At 35.4% G+C, this 26,212-nt stretch overlaps 1 protein-coding gene and 1 non-coding gene across 5 annotated transcripts in view; both read left to right on the forward strand.

The window, feature by feature from the left end:
- ERCC6L2 (ERCC excision repair 6 like 2) overlaps window positions 1-26,212 on the forward strand; it is a 135,819-nt gene that overhangs the window by 84,822 nt on the left and 24,785 nt on the right. For all 4 annotated transcript variants that reach the window (XR_001177085.2, XM_013048341.2, XM_013048343.2 and 1 more), the window contains 4 exons: window positions 6,610-6,762; window positions 11,240-11,320; window positions 12,640-13,804; window positions 17,375-17,529. Coding sequence is in view for 3 of the 4 variants with exons in the window: in XM_013048341.2 (XP_012903795.1) it covers window positions 6,610-6,762; window positions 11,240-11,320; window positions 12,640-13,804; window positions 17,375-17,529 (1,554 nt within the window). In the remaining variant the exon portion in view is untranslated. The remainder of the gene's footprint in view (window positions 1-6,609; window positions 6,763-11,239; window positions 11,321-12,639; window positions 13,805-17,374; window positions 17,530-26,212) is intronic.
- On the forward strand, window positions 11,023-11,129 carry LOC123393604. Its single transcript, XR_006608435.1, has one exon. It is a non-coding gene; the product is annotated as a U6 spliceosomal RNA (small nuclear RNA).

Raw genomic sequence — 26,212 nt, forward strand, 5'->3', positions numbered from 1 at the left:
ATATAAGTAATATTTTCAAAACATGACTGAAGGGATGCCTGCATGGCTTAGTCAGTAAAGTGTCTGACACTTAAGTTTGACTTAGGTCATGATCTCATTGGTCATGGTATAAATCAAGCCCCAAGACTGCTCTGCACTCAGCAGGCAGTCTGCTTGGGGATCGTCTCCCTCTGCCCCTGCACTCTCTCAAACAAATAGATATTTAAAACAACAACAACAAAAAAAGGTGAGTGAGGTTGTTGGATCTTAGAAATAAGAAAAAGAATCCATTAACATCCAGAAAATGAAGAACTCCAGAGATATGCTGAGTAGCACAGAGCAATGTTTTCATCTAAAAGAGAGAACTAAGCAATTGCTCTAGATTACAGAGCAAAAAGACAAAGAATACATGTAAGAAAGGTTAGGAGAAATGAATTCTAGGTCCAGAAGTTCTAATACCAGTCTTATAGTTGAAGAGGGGAATAAAAGGAAGGGAAAGAAAGAAACTCAAAATAAAGGAAGAAGCATATAAAAAGTAGAAAACAAGAGTCCAGGAATTATATAGGTCCATATAATTATATGAGTGCTAAACAGGATGGATGAAAATGGATCCACACTTACACCATCTTTCTATTATTACAAAACACCAAGGATAAAGTGCAAAGTCCTTTAAATTTCCAGAGATGAACCTTCTGCAGAGAAAAAAAAATTACCTATAATAGTACTAGGATAAGATAAATATCTAACTTATTAGTGATTCTGGATACTTAGGAGCAGTGATTTCAAATGAGGGAAAATGATGCCTTATATTGTCAAAGAAAGTGAATTTTTAATTCAAACCTTTCTCATAGAACAAGATCCTAACCTAGATGACTTCCACAGTGAATTCTATCAAACAATATTCTTTTTGAAAACAAAGGAGGAGGGAACCCTTATAACTTATTTTAGAAAGATAAAAAATTGTTGATACCAACATTTGGCAAAGATATTACAAGAACAGAAAATTACAAACCAATATCTCTTATGAGCATGAATGTAAAAATATTTAATAAAGACTCTGTTAGAAGTTGAATTGTGTGCTCCCTCCAAAAAAAAAAAAAAAAATATGTTGAAGCCCTACCCCTGTGTGTAACCATGAAGGGGTCTTATTTGGAATAGGATCTTTGCAGATGTAATCAAGTTAAAAAGAGGTCATACTGGATTAGGGTGGGGCCTAATCCATAACTGATATACTTACAAGAGGGAAATTTGGATACAAACTGACACTGAGGGAGAATGACTTTGATGAAGGAGGCAAAGATTGGAATGATGCAGTTTCAGACCAAGAATGCCAAGGATTGCCAGGAACCAAGGGTCTTCACTTGAGAGAAGTGTGGTCCTGCCACCATCCTGATTTCAGACTTTAGCCTCCAGAACTGTGAGAGAATCAATTTCTGTTGTTTTAAACCATCCAGATTGTGGCAATTTGTTACAGCAGTCATAGGGAAATAATACAGCCTCAAAGGCCAATATTGTAAATTTAACTACATTTTTATGTGAAACTTCTGTATGACAAAGGACCTAGAAGCCAAATTAAAAAATATAATTTTTAGAAACAAGAAATCAGAAAATACCACATGCACATTATTAAAGACAGAGCTAAGAAATAGAATAAAACACATGAATATGAACCAAGAAATGATCTTGTATATGCCCTTTATAAATGTCTAGAGAGTCAATATAAAGAGTTTTTTGGGGGGAGGCTGGGTCGCACAGTGGATTAAGTGTCTGACTCTTGGTTTCAGTTCAGGTCGTGATCTCAGGGTCTTAGGATCACGCCCTGCATTGGGTTCCACAGTCAGTGTGGAGTCTCTCTCTCTCTTTCTCTCTCTCTCAAGTAAATAAATAAATCTTTAAAAGAAAAAAAAAGTGTCTAGAAGGAAAATTTCCATGTATAGGGTAAACAAAGGATCAGCATCTTTAGTACATAAAGAACTTCCACAAACCTATAAAAAGACTATGATCAGGCATTTTACTGAAGGTAAAATACAAATGGTTAATGCATATATGAAAAGATGCCTAACCACAGTTATAATCTAGAAATATAAAACAATGCTGTGTTATGCACATTCTGCTAAAATTTTCTTGTGTATGGGTTTTGTTTGGGGGGCGATTAGGGATATAGGGAGATTGGCACTCTTCATTGTTGGTGGGAGTATTTGTAAAGAGGTACTCATATTATTTTTGAGAATATAACTTGGTCCTTTTATTTTATAGGCAAAGTTATCATTTTAAAACACATAGCACCTTCTCCTTATTTGTCTGACAGAAATACTCTCATATACAAACAATGAAGGATGACAAGGATTTATATTCAGCAGTTAGTATTTGTTTAAAAAAATGAAAAAAACAAAACAGCCTAAATGTCCTGTAGTAGCAGAATGATAACATCAGTTCTGATGCATGCAACAGAAAAAAATTATAGAGCAGATGTACTGACCTGGCAAGACTGCTAAGACATTCTTAAGTGGAACCAAAAAACCTGACTTGCAGAACAAGTATATCAATTATGTTGATGCCTGAAGTTATTTCTATGTGTATATATAAACAGCTCTTACTGCATTGAGAAAGATCTAGAAGGATATACCTAAACATTACATTGTTTCTAAGACTGATAGAGGATGATCTGTATTATTCAAGAGGGACGTTAACTTTGATATTTTGTTTGCATTTGTTGTGATAATGCATTAAGACATTTTATACTTTTAAAAAATAAAACAGCTACAAAAAAACTGTACTCCTTCATGTTTGGAGCATTTCGTGTATTCTAAATTCACCTTAATTTCTGAATACCACATTTTAGATTACATGAAATCCTCTAAACATGAAGAAGTATATGTGTGTGTGTGTGTGTGTGTGCACGTGCATGTGCCTATGTGTGTTATGATGTGTGTGTATATATCCACACACATACAAAATATGTATATATACACAAATATATACATATACATAAATATATACATACAAATATATATATGTATGCATGCATATGTATATATACACAAACATGAAGAAGTACATATATATATATATGAAAGGTGACTAGATATATATAATTTAGAAATACATTTGTAGATGCAGAAGAATTGCAAGAATAGCTCAAAGAACACCCAATTAGGGGCACCTGGGTAGCTAACTCATTAAGCTTCTGCCTTTGGCTCAAGTTATGATCCCAGGGTCCTGGGATAGAGCCTTACATCAGGCTCCCTGCTACTCCCTTTCCCCCTCCCCCTGCTTGTGTTCCCTCTCTCACTGTGTCTCTCTCTGTCACATAAATGAATAAAATCTTAAAAAAAAAAAAAAGAACACCCAATTAACTTCACCTAATTTCCCCACTTGTTAACATTTTATCACATTTGCTTTTCTCTTTCCTTCAGTTATGATCTTTATTTTTCTGAACCGTTTGAAAGCTGCAGATTTATCACTTCTAGTTCTCTAGTGTATATTTCCTTCAAAGAAGGACACTATTCTATTTATATGTACATAAAGAAGTAGTTTTATGCATATAAATACTCAGTTCTGTGTGCTGTTCTGCACTTGCTTTTCCCCCTCTCCTCTCCAGAATGTAGTTATCCCAATCAAAAAACTAACATTGATACAACATTATCTTGTAATCCACAAAACTCACTCAGATTTCACCAATTTTCCTGGCAATTTTTTGTCTCCTCTTTCTTTTATGGTTCAGGATCCAAACCAGGATCGTGGTTATAGAGTATTTCTTTTCATGTCTCTTTAGTTTTCTTTAACCTAGAGTAGTTAGTCACCCAAGCTTGCCCTGTCTTTCATGACCTTCACAGTGTTAAAGAGTAAGGCCTTTCCTTGTGTTAGCTCACCTTTAAAGTAGGTCCACTATTTATTTCCATTCAGTTTCAAGTCTGTTAGCTTTCTTCACTGCAGTCACCATTTTTTCCCTTTATAATTGATAGATCTTTTATGGGAACATCCTCTGAGACTTTGCCAGTATTTCTGTTCCTTGTTAAGCCTGTACCCATCAGCCTTAGTGTTCATTGGTAATTCCCACCTGAAGCAGCTACACTATGATGATTGTCAGATAGTGACTTAAATTTCCATTATTCCTTCTTTGTTCCTATTCTACTGTAAAAAAAGAGTTTCCCTTTTTGTCTATATAACCTGTATGGACTCATGGGATCCTGTATTAGTAATAGGTTACAACCTGTTGAATTTCACTGTACATTTTGATGTTAAAATGCTCTCACTTTGGTCCAATGAGAACCCCTTCAAGGTGGGTTCTGTGCCATTTTGTCAAGCATCTGTCATTCTTTTTACACATCCTTCCTATGATAGGCTGAATGATGTTCCCCCAAGGATGTCCATATCCTAATTCCACAAACCCACCGGCATTCTCTGGGTGAGCCAATGTAATCACTGAAGGGAGCAGTTGGGAGGAGGTTAAGAAAAAGGAGAGAAGGAGAAGATGTGACGGCAGAAGCAGAGGGTCAGGATGATATCAAGATGCCATGCTACTAGCCTTGAAGATAGAAGAAAGAGTGATGGTTCCTTAGCATGGTGAACGTGACTTCTTTTCTTTCTACCTCTTGTACATCCTGTACGTTGTTATGAAGAAATCCAAACATTTTCTAACCTCAAATGGGTTTTTCTTAAGCCAGATACTGAGCTACATTTTCCAATTACTTATTTTTTATCTCTTCACCCTCTTTAATTCTAACATTATTTTCTTATAGCAGCCTATAGATGGTTGTATCTGACCTTCACTTTTAACTGGAGCCACTTTGAAAAACTTATTTTACATACAAAATAGTGTGCCTTTTATAAATTTTGTGGTAAAACTATGGTAGGGAATTTTTTTTTTTTTTGCATAAATGATGATTTTATTCTGCAAGTCAAATATTTCAACAACAATTTTCTTTTTTTTTTTTAATTTCTTTTCAGCGTAACAGTATTCATTGTTTTTGCACCACACCCAGTGCTCCATGCAATTTGTGCCCTCCTTAATACCCACCACCTGGTTCCCCCAACCACCCACTCCCCGCCCCTTCAAAACCCTCAGGTTGTTTTTCAGAGTCCATAGTCTCTCGGTTCATCTCCCCTTCGAATTTCCCTCAACTCCCTTCTATGGTAGGGAATTTATAAAGATGCACATTAATGCTTAAAAGTTACTTTGGTGATTCTCTTTAGTAGTTTGGAGTCTGACAATACAGTGTTTAAGGGAGAATCAGTAAGTAGTAAAGTATAAAATCATCAACCAGACCATAAGGTACATCAGTTGCTATGGCAATTCATTTTTCCCAAACTATAGCCTATGTTTCTGGAATACTGATACCAACTGATCCAACTTGGATATTGATCCAGAGCTTCCTCAAACTAAGTTCCCAAGGGTCTTGTTTTAAAAGGGACATCCTGGAGATGGGAAGTTGTTACAAGTATAAATTTTGCATTTAGCCAAATCAGGTATAAATTCTAGAAATGACACTTCCTATCTGGGCAGCTATGAGAAGATACTTAATTTCTCTAAATTAAGTCTTTATTTCTAAAAAGGAGATTATAATGTCTTCTAGGTAGATATTAGATGAGAGAATGTACAAATATTACACAGGTAGTAAGTATTCAATAAATAACAGCTATTATTAATAAGAATTATTTTAGTTGCCTAGAGTAATGTATTACAGTACAAACTTAAATCACAATATGGTATCACTTCTTACTAATCCTTACATCAGTGATAGATGGAAGTTCTTTTCTGCTCTTTGTTTCTTTGTTTCTTCCAAGAAATTTTAAAGGTATATATGGGGTCAATCTGATTATATTTACATTGCATTTAGTAAAATATCTAGCAATAAAGAAATAAACTATTGTTGTTACTAAAGTGGTATATGTCCATCAGGGTTCCTTCTGTATTCAAAAGTGTTTCAAAGATGCAATTTTTTATAATTAATTAATTAATTGATTTGACAGAGAGAGATCACAAGTAGGAAGAGAGGCAGAGAGAGAGAGAGAGGAGGAAGCAGGCTCCCTGCGGAGGAGAGAGCCCGATGTGGGACTCCATCCCAGGACCCCGGGATCATGACCTGAGCCAAAGGCAGAGGCTTTAACCCACTGAGCCACCCTGGCGCCCAAAGATGCAATGTTCTAAACACGATTGGGTTTTGCTGTTAGTTGACAATATAACAATGGCCAGTTAGTTAGACAGCAACCTAGTTATCATGTAGTTACTTAGGTTGAATTTAACTTTGGTGAATTAGTGATATTTTTGTCAGTCTTAGTAGTTCCTGTTGTAATGAGTCTGGAAAGGTGAAAAGTGTATTCAAATGTATGTTTTTATCATTAAACATTTTACATCAGGTGAATATTACATAGTGGATGGGCTCTTGACTCAGTTGGTAGAAAACAGATAAATTGGAAATGTAAGATCTCTTCTTCAATAAGACTGGCCCAATTACTATTATTTCACCATAATGGCAACATCTGCCAGGGAAATTAAAATAAAATTTCCTCCCTAAGGAGACTCTGCCTGCTCCAGCTAAAGCTGTGTGTATACAGGGAATGCCAGGAAATTCTGACATATTGTTGGAGCAAACACTTCAAAAATATCTTGTGTTTTTTCTGTTTTAGCAACTTCACTGTGTGGTGGTTGGAAGTGAAAATGCCAAGCGATATTTTGAAGCAGTTCAAGGATCAAAAGAGCATCGAGGAGAGCTTTTTGGGGTCTATAATCTCTTCAAACTAAGGTCCCAAGGGTCTTGTCTTACAAAGGACATTCTTGAGGTGTGAAATTGTTCCCTGACCTTTTCAGTAATATTTTAAATACAGTTTTCTCCTTCAGGAAATTTGAAATACAATTGCTGGTACCTTCTCAGAGGAATTTGGGGTTTTCTTAGTAAAAAATGCCTTGTGTTTAGAATTTTGACTTTTAGAAAAATAGGAAGTGAATTATTGTACCTCTAAGCTAAGATTTGCCCATATGTAATTGTAAATAAGGTATACACACAAACACAGATACATACAGTAGATTGTATGACCTCCAAGACCATTTTCACACTGGCAAAGAGAAATATATTATTTTGAAAACAGCTGCTAAAGTCAGAAACTAAAAAAAAAAAAGAGAGAGAGAGAGAAAGACACTTTCCTAAATAAACAAAAATATAAAATGTGTTTTGATTAAAAGTTACCAAATACTCCCTGAGATGCACTCTCATGTCTCATGGACATTTTTGTTTTCTGTTCCCAATAAAAATTCCACACCAATATTTCAAACTCTCCCAGTTGTGTTCATCCTCAGCATACAGATGTTTCTTATTCTTCAAACAGAAATTTCTATCTTTTTTTTTTAATCTCTTAAATTCTTTGCTATGTCAGGATACTAAGAGTATTAGCCTGTTTTATAGTTGATACTGATAGGAGTATTATAAAATCCTGGAATAGCATCTTTTTCAATCCCCTAATCATATAGATGAGGAAAATGAGCCTCAGAAAACTTTCCCTTAACCTCCCAAGACTTTGTAGTAAAACCTTCATGTACTTCATTGATTTAGTCAGTTTCATAAAAACAGGTTAAGAACAATTGGTCCCTGCCCTCAAAGAACTTAGATCATCTTGATGAGAGGTGGATGAAAACACTTAAATAATGAACATGTAATATCAGTAAGTATGTTAAGCAAGATGGCTAAGAGGAAGGCATATATTGTGTATATCCTGTGAATATTGCAACTATTATACAGTGTCTGATGTATATTGCTGAATTTTTATTTTATAGTAACTATTTGGTTTGAATTGAGTGGCCCATTTGAAGTTCCCCTGTCCTGGGACGCCTGTCTGGGTTAGTTGCAAGAGCATGTGACTCTTGATCTCAGTGTTGTGAGTTCAAGCCCCATGTTGGGTGTAGAGATTACTTTAAAATAAATTAAAAAAATAAAATAAAATTAGATCCCCCTGTCTTTTTCTTGAATATGCCATCTCTTTCATTGACTTGTTCTTTCCCATTCCTTTTTTATAATCAGTAACCCTGTTAGTATTCCAAGCTCCCCTCAAATCCTGCTTCCTTCTCAGAGTAATACCTAACATACCAACTATATTGGTGTTTCTCATTTGAAATTATTATCTATAAAGTATGTTAGCAATATATGACTTAAGCCTTTTTCTCTCATTTATCAAATATTTGAGTCTATATTAGAATAGCAGCCTATTGGGGTGCCTGGGTGGCTCAGTGGATTAAAGCCTCTGCCTTCGGCTCAGGTCATGATCCCAGGGTCCTGGGATCGAGTCCCACATCGGGCTCTCCACTCAGCGAGAAGCCTGCTTCCATTCCTCTCTCTCTGCCTGCCTCTCTGCCTACTTGTGATCTCTGCCTCTCAAATAAATAAATAAAATCTTAAAAAAAAAAAAAAAGAATAGCAGCCTATTTCTTAAGCAAATGTTAGGTAAGACACTCAGTATGACAAGTTATTAAGTGGAAAGTTCTCTTCTTTTCTGGTTGTCCTAAGTATATCTTGTTTCTCCTCCAGGACTGTTTATTAATGACAGGACTCTCCATGTCTTCTATCTTGTTTGTGGTAAAATATGCTTCTTACTAGGCACATTACCAGCACCCCAATATTAAATTAAATTTTGAATTAAAATTGCTCATTTGTTATCAGCCAGAATTTAAAATTATTCAAGCCAGATGCTTACAGGCTAGAATAAATATCTCTTCCCCTAAAAAAATAAATAATAATTATTATTATTATTATTATTATTATTCAGGCATGGTTAGATTCATGCTGCTTTTGGCCTAACAGCGTTTTAAAATACTATTATTCCAAGCCCTATATAATGGAAGCATATATCACAAAGTAAAAGATGAACTTCACTTCCTACAATACATTTTTAATTTTTAAAGGTTATAGAAAATTCCTTTTAAAATGTTTTAAGACATAGACATTTTCATATAGAGCACTTTTAATCTGATGATTTCCAGGCTATTTAGTTTTACTTTGCACTGACTTTGTTATCTATATTTATATCATGGTCTCCCTTTAGAGAGCTAATTTCAAAAATGTCTACTGAGTATATGCTAAATGTCAGCTAGCACACATCATAGAGCTAGGCATTCAGAAATGAAAAAATAGACAAAAAGCCCTACCTACAAAAAATTTACCTTCTATTTTGGGGAAACAAATAATAAACCAAAAAAATGATATAGCCTATTATGACAATAGGCTCTAAGGATAAAAATAGAGCAGGTAGAAGATGAATGACTTCTGGAGATCTAATGCCCAGTGTCAGGATTGTTGTCAAAACTGCTAATGGAGTGGATCTTAAATGTTCTCACTACCAAAAAAAAAAAAAAAAAAAATCATTCTGTGGCATGATAGAGATGTTAGCTAAAGCTGTGGTGGTGACCATATTACAATATATAAATGTATCAAAACATGCTGTACACCTTAAGTGTACATAATGTCATATGCAAAATATATTCTAATAAAAAAAAAGAATAGAGCAGGGAAGGGAAATAGGAAGACTGTCACCGAAAGAGCATTGCAGTTTTAGCTGGAGTAGCCAAGGAAGGGCTCACTAGGAGGTTCCAATTGATTCTTTGAAGAGGTGAAGGAGGAAGATGTGTTTTACACAGAGGAACAAATACAAAAGCCCTGCAGGAGGAGCATGCCCAGCAGAATTTCCAAATGGCAGGAAAGCCAGAGTGGCTGGAGTGGAGTGAGCAAGAGAGAGGGCCAGAGAGATGACAGGAAGCCAGGTCACAGGGGTACTGTGACTTTGACTCTGAGTGAGAAGAAAAACAAGAACAGAAGAGAAACATAGTCTGACCTCTACAATTGAGATTAAATATGAAGAATTAGACTATAGAGGAAACATGAAAGCAGAAGGAAAATGCCAGCTAGGTCGATACTGCAATAATCCAGCCAAGAGATGATGGTGGTTTAGACCAGAGCAACAGTGGTGGATGGTGTAAGAACTGGCCAGATCCTGTATGTTACCGAGGTGGTGCTGGCAGGATTTGCTGGTGCATTAGATACAGGGTATGAGAAAAAAAGAGCCATTAAGGATGACTCCAAGGTGTTTGGCCTGAGAAACAGAAGACCAGAGTGGCTGCTTACCTATCACAAAGGGGTTCTGACGGGATTGAGAATTTCTGGCACTGCCTGTTCCATCCATAGTAGCCATCTGGCTTCAGAAAGGATAGATACAGTACTGGGATGGAGACTTCCCTGCCCCTGCCCACCCCCGCAGTAATTGCCTCTAAGTTCTGGAAGAAAAGATCTCAAAGAACTATTTATCATTCTCCACAGTTCTGGAAGGGAGATTCTGACTTGTTGCCCTGGCTACCAGGTGGCTGGAACCATGCCATTGGTAAATATGTGTATTTCTAAGTTGGGCATCTGTATTTCCCCTTGTTCAGTCCACAAATAAAGTCTTAAAGGAGAAATAATTTGACTTCCTTTTGAAGGAGAATTTAATGGTCTAGAATCTAGGCCATTAAGTACCTTTGCAGAATGGTATATCAAAAGCTTTAAAAGAATAAATACTTTCCCAAAAGATCTAACAAGGCTGTTACACAATTAGGATCGTTTTTTAGTTTCATATTAAATGGACCTTTTCATTTGATGTTTATTGACCAAAGGGATCAATAAGCATATTTTAGTGAATATGTACACTAAGCAGTATAGGCTAGAATATCGCGTTCCCAATATTCAACATTACCTGTACTACTTGATATGCTAATAATATGTCCTTACTATAATTATTATGTAGACATAGTTACTAGGGATATCGTTATTGGGTAAATATGTAACATTTTTTCCATTCTCTCTCCCCTACTAGAACTGTTAGTAGAGTTGGCTGAAAAGTACTATTTTCTACCTGAAAAAGATATTTTAAGACAAGAAATAAGAGTACTTTATGGGCCCAGCACACTTCCACCATACCTCTCTATTACCTAAGAATTATGAACATTTTAAAATGTTATGTAAACTGTGTATAAGTTTATAGTAATTAACAAAATTGAAAGATAATATTAAGAAAGCTAAAATAGTGCTCGCTTTAGCAGCACATAGACTAAAACTGGAACAACCCAGAGAAGATTAGCATGGCCCCTATATAAGGATGCCTTGCAAAGTCCCACAGCGCTCCCTATTTTAAAAAAAAAAAAGGCTAAAGCAAGCCGCTCTCAGTTTGCCTTTCTTAGTTCCAAGTTTTAGCCTGCCACTGCTATTGTAAAATATTTTACAGTTATTTGCATTCTTTATAGAGAGAAGGCAAAGTGGAAGCAGGGATCATGACGGCCACATCATGGTTGAAAGAGGAGCCTCTGGTACACAAACAAGAAACGGTAAGCAATTTTTGAATCTGTAGCCTAGGACTCTTGCGACAATTGGTATTGGGACAATTTTAAGTTACTTTTCCTTTATCTTCATTTTTCAGTGTGTGAAGAAAAAAGTCTTTAAAAAAGTCAAGGACACAAAGTCAGAGGACTGTCAGTTAAATGAACAATTTAGGCTAATTTCACATTTCATAAGAACAAAGTCAAGAACAATCAGCAGTCATTTACATCCAAACTGGAATTTTAACTATACCAAACTATAAATCCAAAATTAAATACACTGTATAAGTGAACAATCCAACCTAACTGAACAGTTTTTCACTAACCAAAAACTTAAATGGAAAGATAGTAACCAGTGTGTGTTTAAGATTATTAAATCCAAACATCAGAATTATTCTCTAACTCAAACATCTTTTATTTGAGTCTTTGATCTTGTGATCTTTTTGGTAGTTGGTCTTCTCACGTACTACAAAATCTATATTGTCATCATAAGGCCTCTTTAAAAGTAAAGAATCTACATGTGGAAGGTTTTTGTTGTTGTTTTTGCTGGGGATTTTTTTTTTCTTGCTTTTAGAGATTTAACTATACGTTTAAACTAGCTTAATGATTTGGAACATGGAGTGAATATTTTTCTAACTTTATAGAAATACATGAGTAGCAAATGTTGGCAGAAGTACTACTGGATTAAAAAAAAAAAGTATTACTGGATAATACTTTCCCCAAATCTTTTCCTAATAAAGCCTTGGTCTTAAGAAACTAGAGGATATATTTAGCTCTAATTGATGTAAAAAGAATAAATACTGGATTTAAATTTGTAGAAAATTTTACTTTAGAATATCTAAAATATTTTCTTTATTTCTGATGGTCAGGATTCTATCAAATCTTATTCTTATTTTTAATCCATTAGAACCATTTTCTACTTGTGAATTCTTTACTTTGTTAATGCCTACAAATTTGGTTTTTTTCTTAAAGTGTGGTTGGAAATATGTGGACTACAGTAAGCAAGTTGTGTACTTTTCACTTCTGAGACCAGAATCAGTCCCTACACTTCAGAAGCTGACTGCTCTGCTTTGTGTTTTCCTTACATATAAATTGATTACGTGGTATTCTGTTTAAACTTCTAGTTATTTTGGAAGGTTACTCAACTTGAAAAAACAGTGTACCAGACTGTAATATTGAATCCTTTACATTTGTTTATAAAATGCTGTACTTTCAGAAAATGCCAAGTGATATATTAGTTATCTGCCCAAATTTAATTCCCTTCCAGTGTGATAGATTTGATATTATCTTGACATTTTCTAATGTTTCTGTTACTGCTTCTTACATAGTCTAAAGAGACTGGCTGTCAAGAACACAGAAGTCTAGAACAACCTGTGGAGTTGCCAACAAATGAAGCATGTGATCTCTGCAGTGATTTTAGTGATGATGAATCAGTGGGGAGCTCAAGAACAAAGACAGCTAAAAACAAAGCATCTGACTCAAGTAAAGCTTTGGGTTCTCCTGGACAGCTTACCCTACTCCACTGTGGTTTCTCTAAATTGTTTGAAACAAAATACAAAGCAGTTGAGGATTGTGATGGAAATATTGCCTCTGATGATGAAAGTTCTGATGAACAGCCCAAGTGTCTTTCAACAGAAGCCAAAGATGTTGGTTATCAGAAATGTCATGACTCTCTTGGTACCTCAAAACACCAGAAATTAGCTAGTATCCTAAATCCAAATGAAAAATGTATTTTTGATAAAAGTGAGAAAATTTTCAAACGAAATATTTTTTCAGAGTCTGGTGATGAGGAACATTTTAAAAATACAGCTGACCACCATTGCACTTTACCAAATGTCACAGAATCAGAAGATAGTGATGTCATCTTTCCTACACAATATACGACTCAGAGATGCCCTAAGAATGGTATAAAGTTTAAGCCACTTGTGGATGGATCTCGAGATTCTGAAACAGATAATCCTGTAAAAATAAGAAATAATGGTGATGATAGAAAGACTGATGTCAAAGGAAATAGACAAATTTCAAAACAATTAAATCCTGAGAACATGAGCCTGAAATCTATTATGAAAAGAAAAGGCAGAAGTGATATTAGTGATGAGTCTGATGACATTGAAATTTCCTCTGAGTCAAGAGTAAGAAAGCGAAGAACTACCAGTTCTTTGAGGTTTAAGAGAAAAAAGGAAATTAAAAAGGAACTTCTCACTTTTTCTAAAACAATGAAGAAAACAGATCAACTGTATACAGCAGATGGAGATTGTAACTCTCAGGCTATTGATGATTTTTCATCCTCAGATGATGATTTAACTGTTCGCCACATCAGTTTGTCTAAACAGAGCCATCCACCAAAAACTATAAAAGATAGAATCAATTTCTCTTCAAAATTGCCTAACCATAAGGAAAATGGCACTTGTATGCCAAGAAAATCAATCAAACTTTCAAATGAGAAAATTGTCAATCAAGAGCAGGTGTATGAGTCAATGGATAAATTTTTAGGTAACTATAGATACATTTTGAAAACTTTATGTTACATTATTTGTTTTGTGCATTCAGATAGCTCTGTAAGATACAGATGCTTGAACTGGCTTGTAAAATAGTTCTATAGTCACGATGCTGTATTGAGGCACAAATGAGGAAGTGGGTGGAAGGTAGGTAAAGGGAAGACCACCAGGTCAGCATAATGAACTTGTTATCCACCCCAGAACCCCCTCCAAGTACCCCATCTGAGTCACAGCCCCCACAAGACTTCATTTAGTCTTGACCTACAGGTAACTTTAAATTTAATGGTCTTCTTCCGTCCTTATGTGAGTGTCTCACCAGTGTGTGTGATTGTCAGAAGCTTATTTTCTAGTAGATCCCTCAAGAAGTGCTCCTGAGGATAACACCTCCTGAGATTCCTGTTGGTAACAGTCTGTGCCCTTTATACTTAAAAGTCATTTTGCCAGATATAAAATCATTGACTCACACTTCCTTTTCTAAAAGTATTTTAAAATATTTCTTTTCTAAAAGTATTTTAAATATGAGGCTTCATTTTCTTTTGGCATGAAGTGTTGTATTACATGTTCTTTTTCTTCCCCCGGGATGTCCAAAGAATTTCTTTTCTTTTCATTTTTGTCCAGTAAATGTACTACATTTAGTGTTTGAACGTTTGTCTTAGTTTGACTTGCTTTAACAAACTCCCGTGGACTGCATGGCTTAAACATTTATTTCTCATAGTTCTGAAGAGTGGAAGTCCAAGATCAGGACCTCATCCTGGCCTACAGAAGGCTGCTGTCTTGCTGTGTCCTCACATGGTGGAGACAGGAATCACCTCTCTTGGGCGCCTGGGTGGCTCAGTCCATTAAGTGTCTGCCTTCTGCTTAGGTCATGACCCGGGAGTCCTGGTACCAAGCCCCACATCGGGCTCCTTGCTCAATGGGTAGTCTGCTTCTCCCTCTGGCCCTCTCCCTCTCTTTCTTTTTAAAAAAGAAAGAAAGAATCTCTCTTGGGTCTCTTTTTTTAAGGGCAGTAGTCCCATTCTTTAGAACTTCACCTTCATGACCTAATTATCTCCCAAAGGCCTACCCTTCAAATACCATCTCACTAGGGGTTAGGGCTTCAACATACAAATTTTGGAGGGACACAAACATTCAGCCCATACCAGTGTTGGTTATTCTGGGTCAGTAGTTTCATAATATAGTTTCAACTCGGTTTTTCTCTTGGGAAAGCTTTCTTGTACTAGTATTTTTAGTTACTTTTCGTATCCCTTTGCTTTGGTTTTCTTCTTCAGATACTCCTATTACTCAAATATTCAGTTTTCTTTGCCTGTCTTCATTATTTGTCACATTGTCTCAAATCTTTTCTTTTCCATTTCTTTTTGCTTTTTAAAAATATCCTTCCATTTTTGAATTTTTTTTTTTTTTAAATTTCTAAACCTTTCTTGAGTCCTGTCCATCCACTTCTGAGTTTTATAATTCTGACTGGTGTCAGAATTATGTATCTTACCATTTTCTTAATGTTTTTTACCTCATTTTGAAATCAGTTACAATTTTAATCTGCTTTGTGAGCACATGTTTATGGCATATTTTCATTCTGCTGCTTATTTTTTTTTCTCATAATAATTTTTTTGAGATTGACCCTCTTGCTCATTCTTATAGAAATTATTTTCTCTGAATTTTTTAAGTGAGGCAGAGTTTAGGATATTTTTTACTAAGTTCACAAAGATCCGTATTTGTTTTTTTGTATAGTGTTCAAAACTATTGTGGGATTTCCTGCCTCTGTCGGTACCCACTGCTTTGCTTTACACCTTCTCTTTCCTTCATTCCCAATCTTCCTATCCTGTTCTTTTTTACTCCCTCCGAGCAGTCTTTCTTCATCATGTGGCCCTGACTTGGGAGCCCTGGTGGATCAGTTTGGAGAGTTCCTAAGAGCTAGTTTGTTTTGTTCTCTCAGGTCTTCTTATTGTAAGCCCCCTGCACCTACTCAGCTTTGGAGGACTTCCCAAATTTAGCTACTCATCTCCAAGTGGCCCACCATGCTCTCCAGGACATACTCATCGAGTGTTCTAGGCTCTTCTGTTCTCAGATCAGATGCCACCTTGTTGCTCCCTTGTTGCACCCATGCTGTCTATTTGTATTTTAGGGTGTCTTATTACTTAATTTGTTTATGTGTTGTCTGTGGCCTTTCGTTTTGCTCACTAATTGCTGGCTATTTTTTGGTAGGGATTCAGAGATTGAAAAATCACTTCCCCTGCTACCAGCTACCACCATCTGCTGAGAATCTGTTTAGTGATTTTAAGAGTTAGCATCATTTCTAAAAGTATCTGACTCATTCCTGAGGGGGGAAAAAAAAAGAAAACTATGTGAAAGAAGCTGATGTATAAGCGAGGATAGTTTGATATAGGAACTTTAATCATTGTGTTTGACTTATTTACATATAAAGTTTTCTTTTGTGGTTATTCAAAAGTTCATTATGATATATATTTTGATACCCTTGTAACTCAGTGCTGGACTATCCTTTGGTTTGATTTAGGTTTGAGAAATTGTTGCATAAACTGTTCTTTAAAAGATCAGCTAAGCTGTTTTTGTTTTTTACTGTGTAAAAGATGTCAGTGGTGTGGAACTAAAGCTATTTTGAATAATACATAAAACATGTCATCAAAATTAAGAAAAATCTGACTGAATTTTCTGCCAGAAGAATCCTTGATCCTTCTAAAGGTTTAAAACTTTTGCCTTGCACACTACTTGGCATTTTGCGATTTAAGGAGAATACTGTCTTGGTTGTTCTTTATGTTATTTAATACTTGTTTTCTCACAATTATCAGTTTTGCTTGAGAGGTTCAGGACTGAAACAGCACAAGTGTTGAAGGTCATAATTAAGGTTCATTGCTAGAGATGTTTGAGGGAGCTTTTACAGACCTCAGTTCTAGCCTTCTCTTTTATGGCCACAAATTAAAAGTAAATTATAGGTGCCTAGAAGCAAAGCAATAAAAAATGTAGCTATTTTTTAGAACTTAGTTAATTTTTTTCATTTCCTAAAAAGCTCCCAGTCTTGACATTCTCTGGGCATATGTACAAAAAAGACAAAATACAAACAGTAAAATTGAACAAAGCCAACCAAACGAAACTCCCTGGTCATAAACCTCAGCTCCCACTCCATTGTTGTAATCAAGTACATGTTTAAAGGAATAGATAGATGAGGTCAGCACTGCTGTTTAAATTAGTAAACAATTTTTAAATCAATAGGAACACAAATCCATAGAGATGACCCTTCACCGTGACTTTTTTCTTAGCCAAAACCCTCATTCAGGTTGAAATCTAAAGGTTGATATCCAATCTCAGAAATTCTCATATTGATGAGAAGGAAGAGTCATTTCCAAGTTAACCTAGACCAATATGTTTGAACTCTTTTCATTTAAAAAGAAAATAGAATATTATGATGTTAACATACAAACTCAATGTTTTTCTTGAGGATTAAGAATAAAGCATTACTTCTTTTTTAGTATATTGCTGATAATTTTTAAAGTATACATGGAACCCTATTGCTTGACAATGAAACATCACTTAATAAACACCAATTGCCTCCCAGATGGTGTTCAGGAAGTGGCTTATATTCACTCCAACCAGACTGTGATTGGATCCAGCAAAGCTGAAAATCACATGAGCCGATGGGCAGCACGGGATGTGTTTGAATTGAAGCAGTTTTCCCAGCTTCCCGCCAATGTAGCTGTTTGCACTTCTAAGGTAAGAGAACACAGGGTCCTGACATCTTTAGTATTTAGAAGTTACTCAATAGGATCTTCTCTAAATACTTCCTCAAAAAAAGTGGCTACTTAGACTATAAGTGACATACAAACAAGTATAAAAAACAGAATGCCATTTGGAGCACTGTTGTGCTAAAATATTTTATATTAAAAGGCACATCTATATTTAAATGCCTAACAGTGTTGAGTTGCTTAATAATGCCTCTTAATAAAAGTTTGCCAAAAAATTAGAAATCTGAGGGAATCATTCAGTTAAATCAGAATCAAAACCACTTACAATGATATAGAAAAGGGAAGTGTATGATTAGATTTCCTTCAAAATTTTTCATGCACAAACATGAAAGGCATGCACAAAACTTAACTTCATATAGAATTTATATATATATGTATGTATGTGTATATACATATATATTTTTTTTTGAGAGAGACAGTATGCATGAGGACGAGTAGGGGTCGGGGGCTGAGGGGCAGAGGGAGAAAAAGAGAGAGAATCTTCAACAGACTCTACACCCAGCATGGAGCCCAATGTGGGGCTCTGTCTCATGATCCTGAAATCATAACCTGAGGCAAAATCAAGAGCTGGACACTTAACCGACTGAGCCACTGAGATGCCCCTAGAATTTATATTTTTAAAAAGGATTCATATAATGTTAAAAGTAATAAGTAGATCCTCTGCACTTTTCTTATTTAAAATTGCTATTATATAAAAATAAGGATTTATGTAAATATGGTATTTTATTTACACATAGTCACTTTCATCCAATGTTTTCAAAAATGTTTTCTTCTCTTTGGCTTATTATTCTTTATTCCTGGCTTTATTATTCCTTTATTCCTATTATTCTTTATTCCTTTATTCCTGATTGTCTGAGAAGTTTTTCTATCACTTTATGTGTAGGAGTTAAAAACCAGTACTGTATATAACAATGATACTTTGTTTCTAGTTAGTACTACTTTTTTAAGAATGAATCAAGGGAAATGCCTCTGAACTGTCAAGCTGTCTTTATTTATTTGTACCTCCTCTGGTTCCTCAAAGGATTTGGATTGTCCTAACAATAAAATCAGAATACAAAATGAAATTCAAAAACAAGGAAAATATAAATTAAACTAGAAGTTTAATTAACTTCTAGTTTAATAGAAAGTTAAATGCAAATATATAGACATAATGTTCTTAGCCAGATATTTTTTTAAATGACAAGTTTGAGTTTCCTGGTAGACAAAACAAAGGAAGTAAACAATTTATTTAGTGTTTTCTCAACTACCGCATTTGGAAATGTGTGTGGGCACTTTGGGTGGTCACAGTGACTGAGTGCCCGAGTGGCATTAATGTCTGAAGGCCAGGGAAACTAAATGGCTGTTGTGGGGGAGGGGGGACCATCCCACATGCCAAGAATTGTTCTGTTCAAAATGCCATAACACCCTGCTGAGAAGCACTGAGCTAAATTGTTGTCCTTAAGGAAAAGAAAAAGAAAAAAAAAATGCTGGCTCTTCTAAGGAGGAAGAAAGCTTTTCCTAGCACTTAATTTGAGGGAAATTTGTCACCTGGGATTTTAAATGGTGGCTACCGAATGATCTAGTGAGCAATGAGTTGTCTGATAATATCCTTAGAGTAAATGAAATAACAGACTTTGAAAGGCTGTGCTTTTAGCATTTTTCATTCTAATCCAAAGGCACAATGCCACAATATAACACATGAAAGCATTCTTTCATGACCCACATACGCTGCCCTTTTAATATATTCTCATTTGATCTAGGAATATACCATATCTCAACCAACACTGTAGAGAGCTATTTCTATAGCTGGTCTACCTTGTAAACGAGCTATCTGAAAAAGGTAAGCAGAAATATGCTGGGTTTGCCAGAAATGTACTATATTAGAAAGAAGAGCCTATCAGAATCTCTTAAATAGACAACTAATTTTTTCTTAGGGTTGTATTTTTCAACCATACTCACCTTTTTTTTTTAACCATGCCCTTATCCAAACAAACAAATTTTAATGTGAAAAACATCAGCTAATTTGGCAACCCCTGTAGTAGATGTTAATGAAATCATTTAACTGGATATTTGTTGTTGGTTTATTTAAATATTTCTCAGAAAACAAATTTGCAGTCTCATGTAATTCTTTCCAAAGCGGATCTGAGAAGCAACCACCTAAATATAAAAGAAATAAAGGTCCCTTTGGAACCTTCTCAAGGCAAATTGTAAAAAATTAAAATGGTAGAAATACACTTTGCCCTTAATTAGGCCAAGGAACAAGAGCAAGGGAGTTCCTTTATCCTTATGTTAGCAATCCCAGTAGTTCTCAATCTTTTTTAGCCCTAACATTCTTGAGGTAGACAGCACAATCTTGTCAGAAACTTTGTCTCTTCACAGTGATTTTTGGAGTGAGGGACATTTCTTACCAAGAAACAAGTTGAAATATTCATCCCCTAGGATTTCTAATATGCCCTTTGAGGCTGTATGTCTCCCCATCACACACAAACCAACTTAGTAAACCTTGTTGCAGGGTGCATGAAGAAATGTGTTGTTCAATGACTAAATCATAGTGGGTGTAAAATATTCAGGCAAGTTTTAAAGCCACTAAGCAGGAGGTCCCATCCCATGCCACCAGTGCTAGCAGGCCAAGAACAGTCTGTACAAACATGCTCATCACAGCAGCCAGCCTCTTTTTAAATCAATACTTGATACAGTAAAATTCCAACAGAGTAAGATTCAGTCCCTCAGATTTTACCTCTACCATTTAATACATCAGGTTAATAATACCGCTGTAATTTCTTGAAAGTTGTAATGAAAATTTCTTGAAAGAAGTAATGTACACCACAAAGTCACTTAGGGACAGTACATGATTTAGGATCAAAAAAGAAAATTCTTACTTGTTATAAGAAAATCAGAATTTCCAAAATAGTGATCTTATGTATTTATGATGTTCTTAATTTTTCACCACCATCAAAGACTGAAACTATTGGTTTTTTTGACATACAACTACAACTCCTGAGACATGTCTCACGCTTTCCTCCTTTTAGTTTGGTTAGTAATAAAGGCCTTATGTAATGAGTTTCATTTTCAATTTGTTGAACTCTGTAATCTTCCAGGAGCCAAAGTTATAACTAGCCTATGGCGTGAACTCCATTCAGAATGTCAGTTTAGATTGTAGCTCTACTTCATACTTCCTGTGTGACCCTGAGAAAGGCACTTACTTTCTCTGTGCCTCAATTTCTTTGTGTTTAAAATACAAAATAATTATATTTCTTACCTCAAAAAGTTGTTGTGAAACTAAATGAGGTAAAACACCCTTGACGGTACCTGACACAAAGTAAGCACTCAGTGAGAAATAGGTATTGTCATCACTGGGTAAGACTAATGTCTAGTCTCTAATTCCCCTGGAAGGGAGGTATCACTGAGGAAAAATAATCCATAAATAGCTGTATGCAACCATATTTAATTATAAATAAAAGAATGGGTGATATTAGCAAATCTGGGGCTTTGGACTCCCTTAAAAAGAAAAACAAGAATATTCATGGTAGAATATCCTTCAGAAGTTTATATGTGACTACTGAGATTTTGCTTATGAAAATAGAAAGCCATCAGTACTTTATAATTTATATTAGTTTATTCTAAATATTCTGTATTAGAATTGGAGATATTAGTAACTTTTCTGCGTAAAGCTGATAGATTTACTTTATTTTGATTCACTGATTGAAGTGACTCCTTTTAATTCAAGATATCTCTATAGCTGCTGACATTCAAATGAGTGAGACATCACTCTACCATCAGACTAGCCTTTCATATTATCTCTGTATATCATATTCTTGGTTCTCATCATTATAAATCTTCTGGAAACTAAATACCACCTCAGTAATGTCAGGGAGATGGAACTATGGTGGTATCCTTTTTCTCTTTTTACTAAAACTATTTATAAAGATGGTTAAATTAGGATAACTGGAAAGACTTTTTAAAAAATAGTATTACTTTACATAGGTGAGATATTGATGACATTTCAGAGTCATCTCACAGAAGTTCCAAGTAAACAAATTCATAATCACTGATTTCATCATATCTGGTCAAAATTACTTACACACCTTTAATGAGTAAGTCACCGAAACACACCATCATCTTTGGTTAGAGATAATGTATGTCACTCAGTGAGAGAACTGTAGAGCGGTGGTGGCGATAGCGTGTGGTGGCAATAGTGAATTTGCAGTTTTCAAAAAAATTGAAAGTTGTTATGGGAAGAAAGGAGAATAAACTAAGGTAAAGGGAAACAAAGCAAAAGAGGCTCAGCCATAGTGTCAGAAAATATCTGCAAACCTCTTGCTTCTAAAGTCTCCAGAAATCCCCAGACCTCCCACCTACAGTACAGTATCTTTCATCTTGGGGCTCACATCCAGAATCTTTATTACTGAGAATTCTTCTGAGTGCTTCTTGTCTGTCACCAAAGTTTTATTAGAGACCTTTATTTGTGTTTGAAAAGATTGTGTGTGCGTGTGTGTGTGCATATGCTTGCGTGTGGTCTGTGTGTGTGTGTGTCTGCAGCCAGATGCAGATGTGTTGTCTCACTTCCTAAGAAAATGAAACAAATCCTATTTACTTGTATGAAGGCAACATACATTTAACAGTAGTCACAATATGCAAGTGTTTCACTCTCCAAGGAATACTATAGTTGAGTGTAAGTAGGAGCTTTTAACTAAATTGCAAAGGAGTATACAAACTAAATGGAAAGGTTACAAAAAAGAAGTAATGTACACCACAATCCTAGATGAACTCCTATGATCCTTTTAGAGTTTCTCAGTCCTTTTGATGTAATTATTGATAACCAAAATGACAAGAGCTCAGAACCTGCTTTTCAAATTCAGCCATATATTAGAAGGCCTCAAATATACTATCTTTTCTGTGTTTCTTATAGTTCAGACTTTTATAAATGGGTTTCAACTTATATATTATATAGATGTCTTGAATGAAAACCTGTCTCTCCTAAAATAAATTTCTAATCAAACTTGGTTATTTAGTAATACAAACATATAAAATAAGAACTCGTTTTGGCTTAAGTTTAGATATTTTAGAGCCGTTTCTGAAGACAGCTTATCTTAAAAGATGAGATGTCTGATAACAAGAGGGAAAATGTGGGTGGTTTCGGTTTAAACTCAGACCAGAAAGAAATGTTTTTAAGCATCTCAAAGGACTGACTGATAATACCTTTATTAAAGTTAATTTGTCCTTTTAATATATGGAAGTATGTAACAGAATTTAGCTATACCTGTTTGTGGTGTGGGGCCTCATTTTTTCAATCAACTGCATGTTTTCAACTTAAGTATACTTAAAGTTTTCTGAAAAGAAATGTACAAAGACAGCATTCAATTAAGGATTAATCACTATGGCAACTGAGACATGGTGACCCAGAGGAGGGGATGTATTCTCCCCTCCGTTTCCTGCCAGCTGTCATGGTCAACCTCTGTGCCTGAATCCACGCCAAAATATAGACTGTGACCAACTCTAAGAAACTATATCTGTATTTTTATAAATTGGTACAAGTATCAGACTATAAAAGAAGACTTAATCCCCTGAATTGGATGACAGACACTTGGCACTCTTGCCAGTGTTTGACAGAGAAATAACGGGTCGCTTTGTAGTAAAACCTGGATTAATAGTAAACCCTTCTTTATGTTATTGCAGTGTGGTGTAAATGAGAGGCCTAAGCACTCTGTCAGCCCAGGCCCGGGGGAGCGTGGGGAAGGGTGCCTTTTATAACCCGTGCAGGTTTAAGCACTGCTCAGAATACTGTAAATACAAAATGTTGTGTTAGTAAGAACTCCTCTTTCTTGTATTCGCATTAGATTGGCATTTTGTAGATTTCTTTAAGAAAGGATTTCTATGAGCTATGGTGGATTTGATTGCAGTATGTTTATACAGCTTTTGGAGTCAGCAAGGAGGGATGGACTGTTTATAATGAAGTCGACTTTGGGGAGATATAGCATTCCATTATCCTATTTTTCAGAATAGTGAATGGCATGATGGTTTAAAGTAATCGTTCACAAATGACTGGTTTATGAAGTAGTTGAGTAAGGAAGGTTTATGGTTTCAGCATGGAACAAAATTAACTCTTACTGGGTGAGATTTCTTATGGTTTTATCGTTTTTCTTTCTATAGCTAGATGCTAATTTTATGATATTTGTATCAGAAAGTTATTCTTTCAAGTAATTTGAGTAGAGATCAAGATTTTTCTAATTTTGTGTGTGTGTGTGTTTGTGGGCATGAAGACTTTCTATCTTTGGAACTAGGGTTGATTCAGAAAGATAGTAATAATTCATGAAGAACACCTGTTACCTAGTCAGAGGAAGGAGACTCTGATATTAACTTTAAATACACACACCTAGTCCCCTCCTAGCTAGTGGCTGTGAGTAGACATGACATCCTTCCTCACAGTGGTGTTACCAGGATTAAAGGAGTAACTTGACTGCTGAGCTTGTGTACAAAGCATATTCAGCTTCTTGCAAGAAAGACATTGAAATTACTCAGAAGATGATAGAAATTTCTATTCTTGTAATTATGATTATTGCTGATCAGTAAAGGCAATGAGTGAGACTCCCTACAATGTCCTAATATGATTTTTATTGTTAATAGTACCAACAATAGCATGTGTTAGAAAACCATAGAAGATGTCTAGTTCTCTAATTTTATAGATGAAGGACCTACTTGAGCTATGGCTCACTTTTCATGAAGAATTCTATAGGAAAAATGCATTTGAAAGGAATTATAAACTAATTTAACAATGAATTGGACTGACACCAATAATCTTTGCTTAACAAGATGTAGTTGGATTCTAACTCTTCTTCTAGTCAGTCATTGTTCCAATTGCATAGAAGATAGATGTTGCTTCTTAAAACAATTTCTCCATTTAGAATAGTTGGAAGATTCTAAATAGTTAAAAAATACTATTTCTTCAAATAATGCTTTTTCATTAACAATATAAAAACTTAAAGATATATGATCTCATTGAACTGTGATTGACTCTACCTAGTGACTTAAAGAAAGTTAAACACATAACATCCCTTTTCAAATTATATTTTATCTCTCTGTGAAAACCGTGGTATCAATTGGACATGGCCACTTAATAGAAACACCTATTGCCTTGTCATCTGAGACTCTTGTCTCTATGCATTTGAATTCTGAATTTTTATAGGATGAATAAAACAAAATTTTAAGACAAGAGAATCATAGCATTTCAGAATTTGGAGGATTCTTGGAGACTATTTAATGCAAATGAATTGTTTTTACTGGTTTTTAAAAATCAGATGGTAAGTGATTTCCCTCAGGCCCAATAATATCAGTAAGTTTAGATGCCTATAGTCTTTCAACATTTCTATCTTCTGTTGTGCTTTTTCCCTCAGTTCCTTTGGCTTCTATTTTGGTTTGGAGGTTTTACTTTTTTTTTTTTTAACTCCATTTTACTTTTCCAGTATGAAAAATCAGTCTAATTTTCCAAAATAACTTGCCTATGAAGAACATCCTCACTTTAGCAGTTGAACAAAAAAATCCAGGTGGACTGAATGTATCCTTTACTTAAAAAAATTTTTTTTAGATACTTAAAACTATCTGGTGTACACTTTCATAAACACCATGACTTAGCAACAGGCAGCACAGAGTGAGAGTTCACAAAATGTTGGTCATTGGGAATTCCTGCACAAAAGTATTACATAAGGCACAATCATCTTCACTACGACATCAAGGCTCCTGCACTTTTAGCTCCACAAGTTAATATAAAACTAGGTATTGCTGGCAGATCATATAAGCATATTAGTCATTTTAGAGCAGCATAAAGGCTGGTATTCATTTTCACTCTTTGTCATCTGTTGGCCATAGTGCTGGAATAGGAAACCACTCAAGAATGGAGAACATAGGTAACCGTGTCAGAAAAGATATCCCTACCCATGCATGACTTTGAGCTTCCTCATTTAGCAGTAATAATACATCTAAACAGTCACTTTGGGCCTTAATTTTCTGTCTTCCAAAGTTCTGTGAAATGTCTTTTTGTGCTTCTTTTCCATGGCACACAAGGCCTATCTCAGTTGGGTCCCAGCTTGCTTTTTCAGCCTCATTCTGCTACACTCATTCAAAGTTACTGATATTTTGTATAAATCACTATGCTAGACATTGGGGATATAAAGATAAACAGGCTCTTCTGGTCAGCCTTCAGCTTATAAACCAATCTCCAAGCACACCATGGACTTGAACCCTGCCATGCCTTTGCTCCTGTGATTCTTTTGTTTAAAATTCCATTTCTGAGTACCTGGGTGTCTCAGTTGGTTAAGCATCTGCCTTTGGCTCAGGTCATGATCCCAGATTCTTGGGATTGAGCCCCATATTGGGCTCCCTGCTCAGTGAAGAGCTTGCTTTTCCCTCTCCTTCTGCTTGCTGCTCCCCTTCTTGCTTGTGTTCACTCTGTGTGTCAATAAATAAATAAATAAAATCTTTTTAAAAAATAAAATAAAATTCCATTTCATCTGCGTTTGCCTATTGAACTCTTGCCCCTTGGTCATCAATGATGGCTGCCCCTCAGGCTTCTTCAAAGCAATGTGAATATCTTCCTCATCTTCATTTGTGTGTGTGTGTGTGTATGGTAGCACTTATCACTGTAGTGTGTGTTATTATAGTATGTCTACAGGATGCTT

Source organism: Mustela putorius, unplaced genomic scaffold (genome assembly GCF_011764305.1).
Source record: "Mustela putorius furo isolate JIRA1106 unplaced genomic scaffold, ASM1176430v1.1 tig00000876_pilon_pilon_pilon, whole genome shotgun sequence".
Taxonomy (NCBI): Eukaryota; Metazoa; Chordata; class Mammalia; order Carnivora; family Mustelidae; genus Mustela; species Mustela putorius.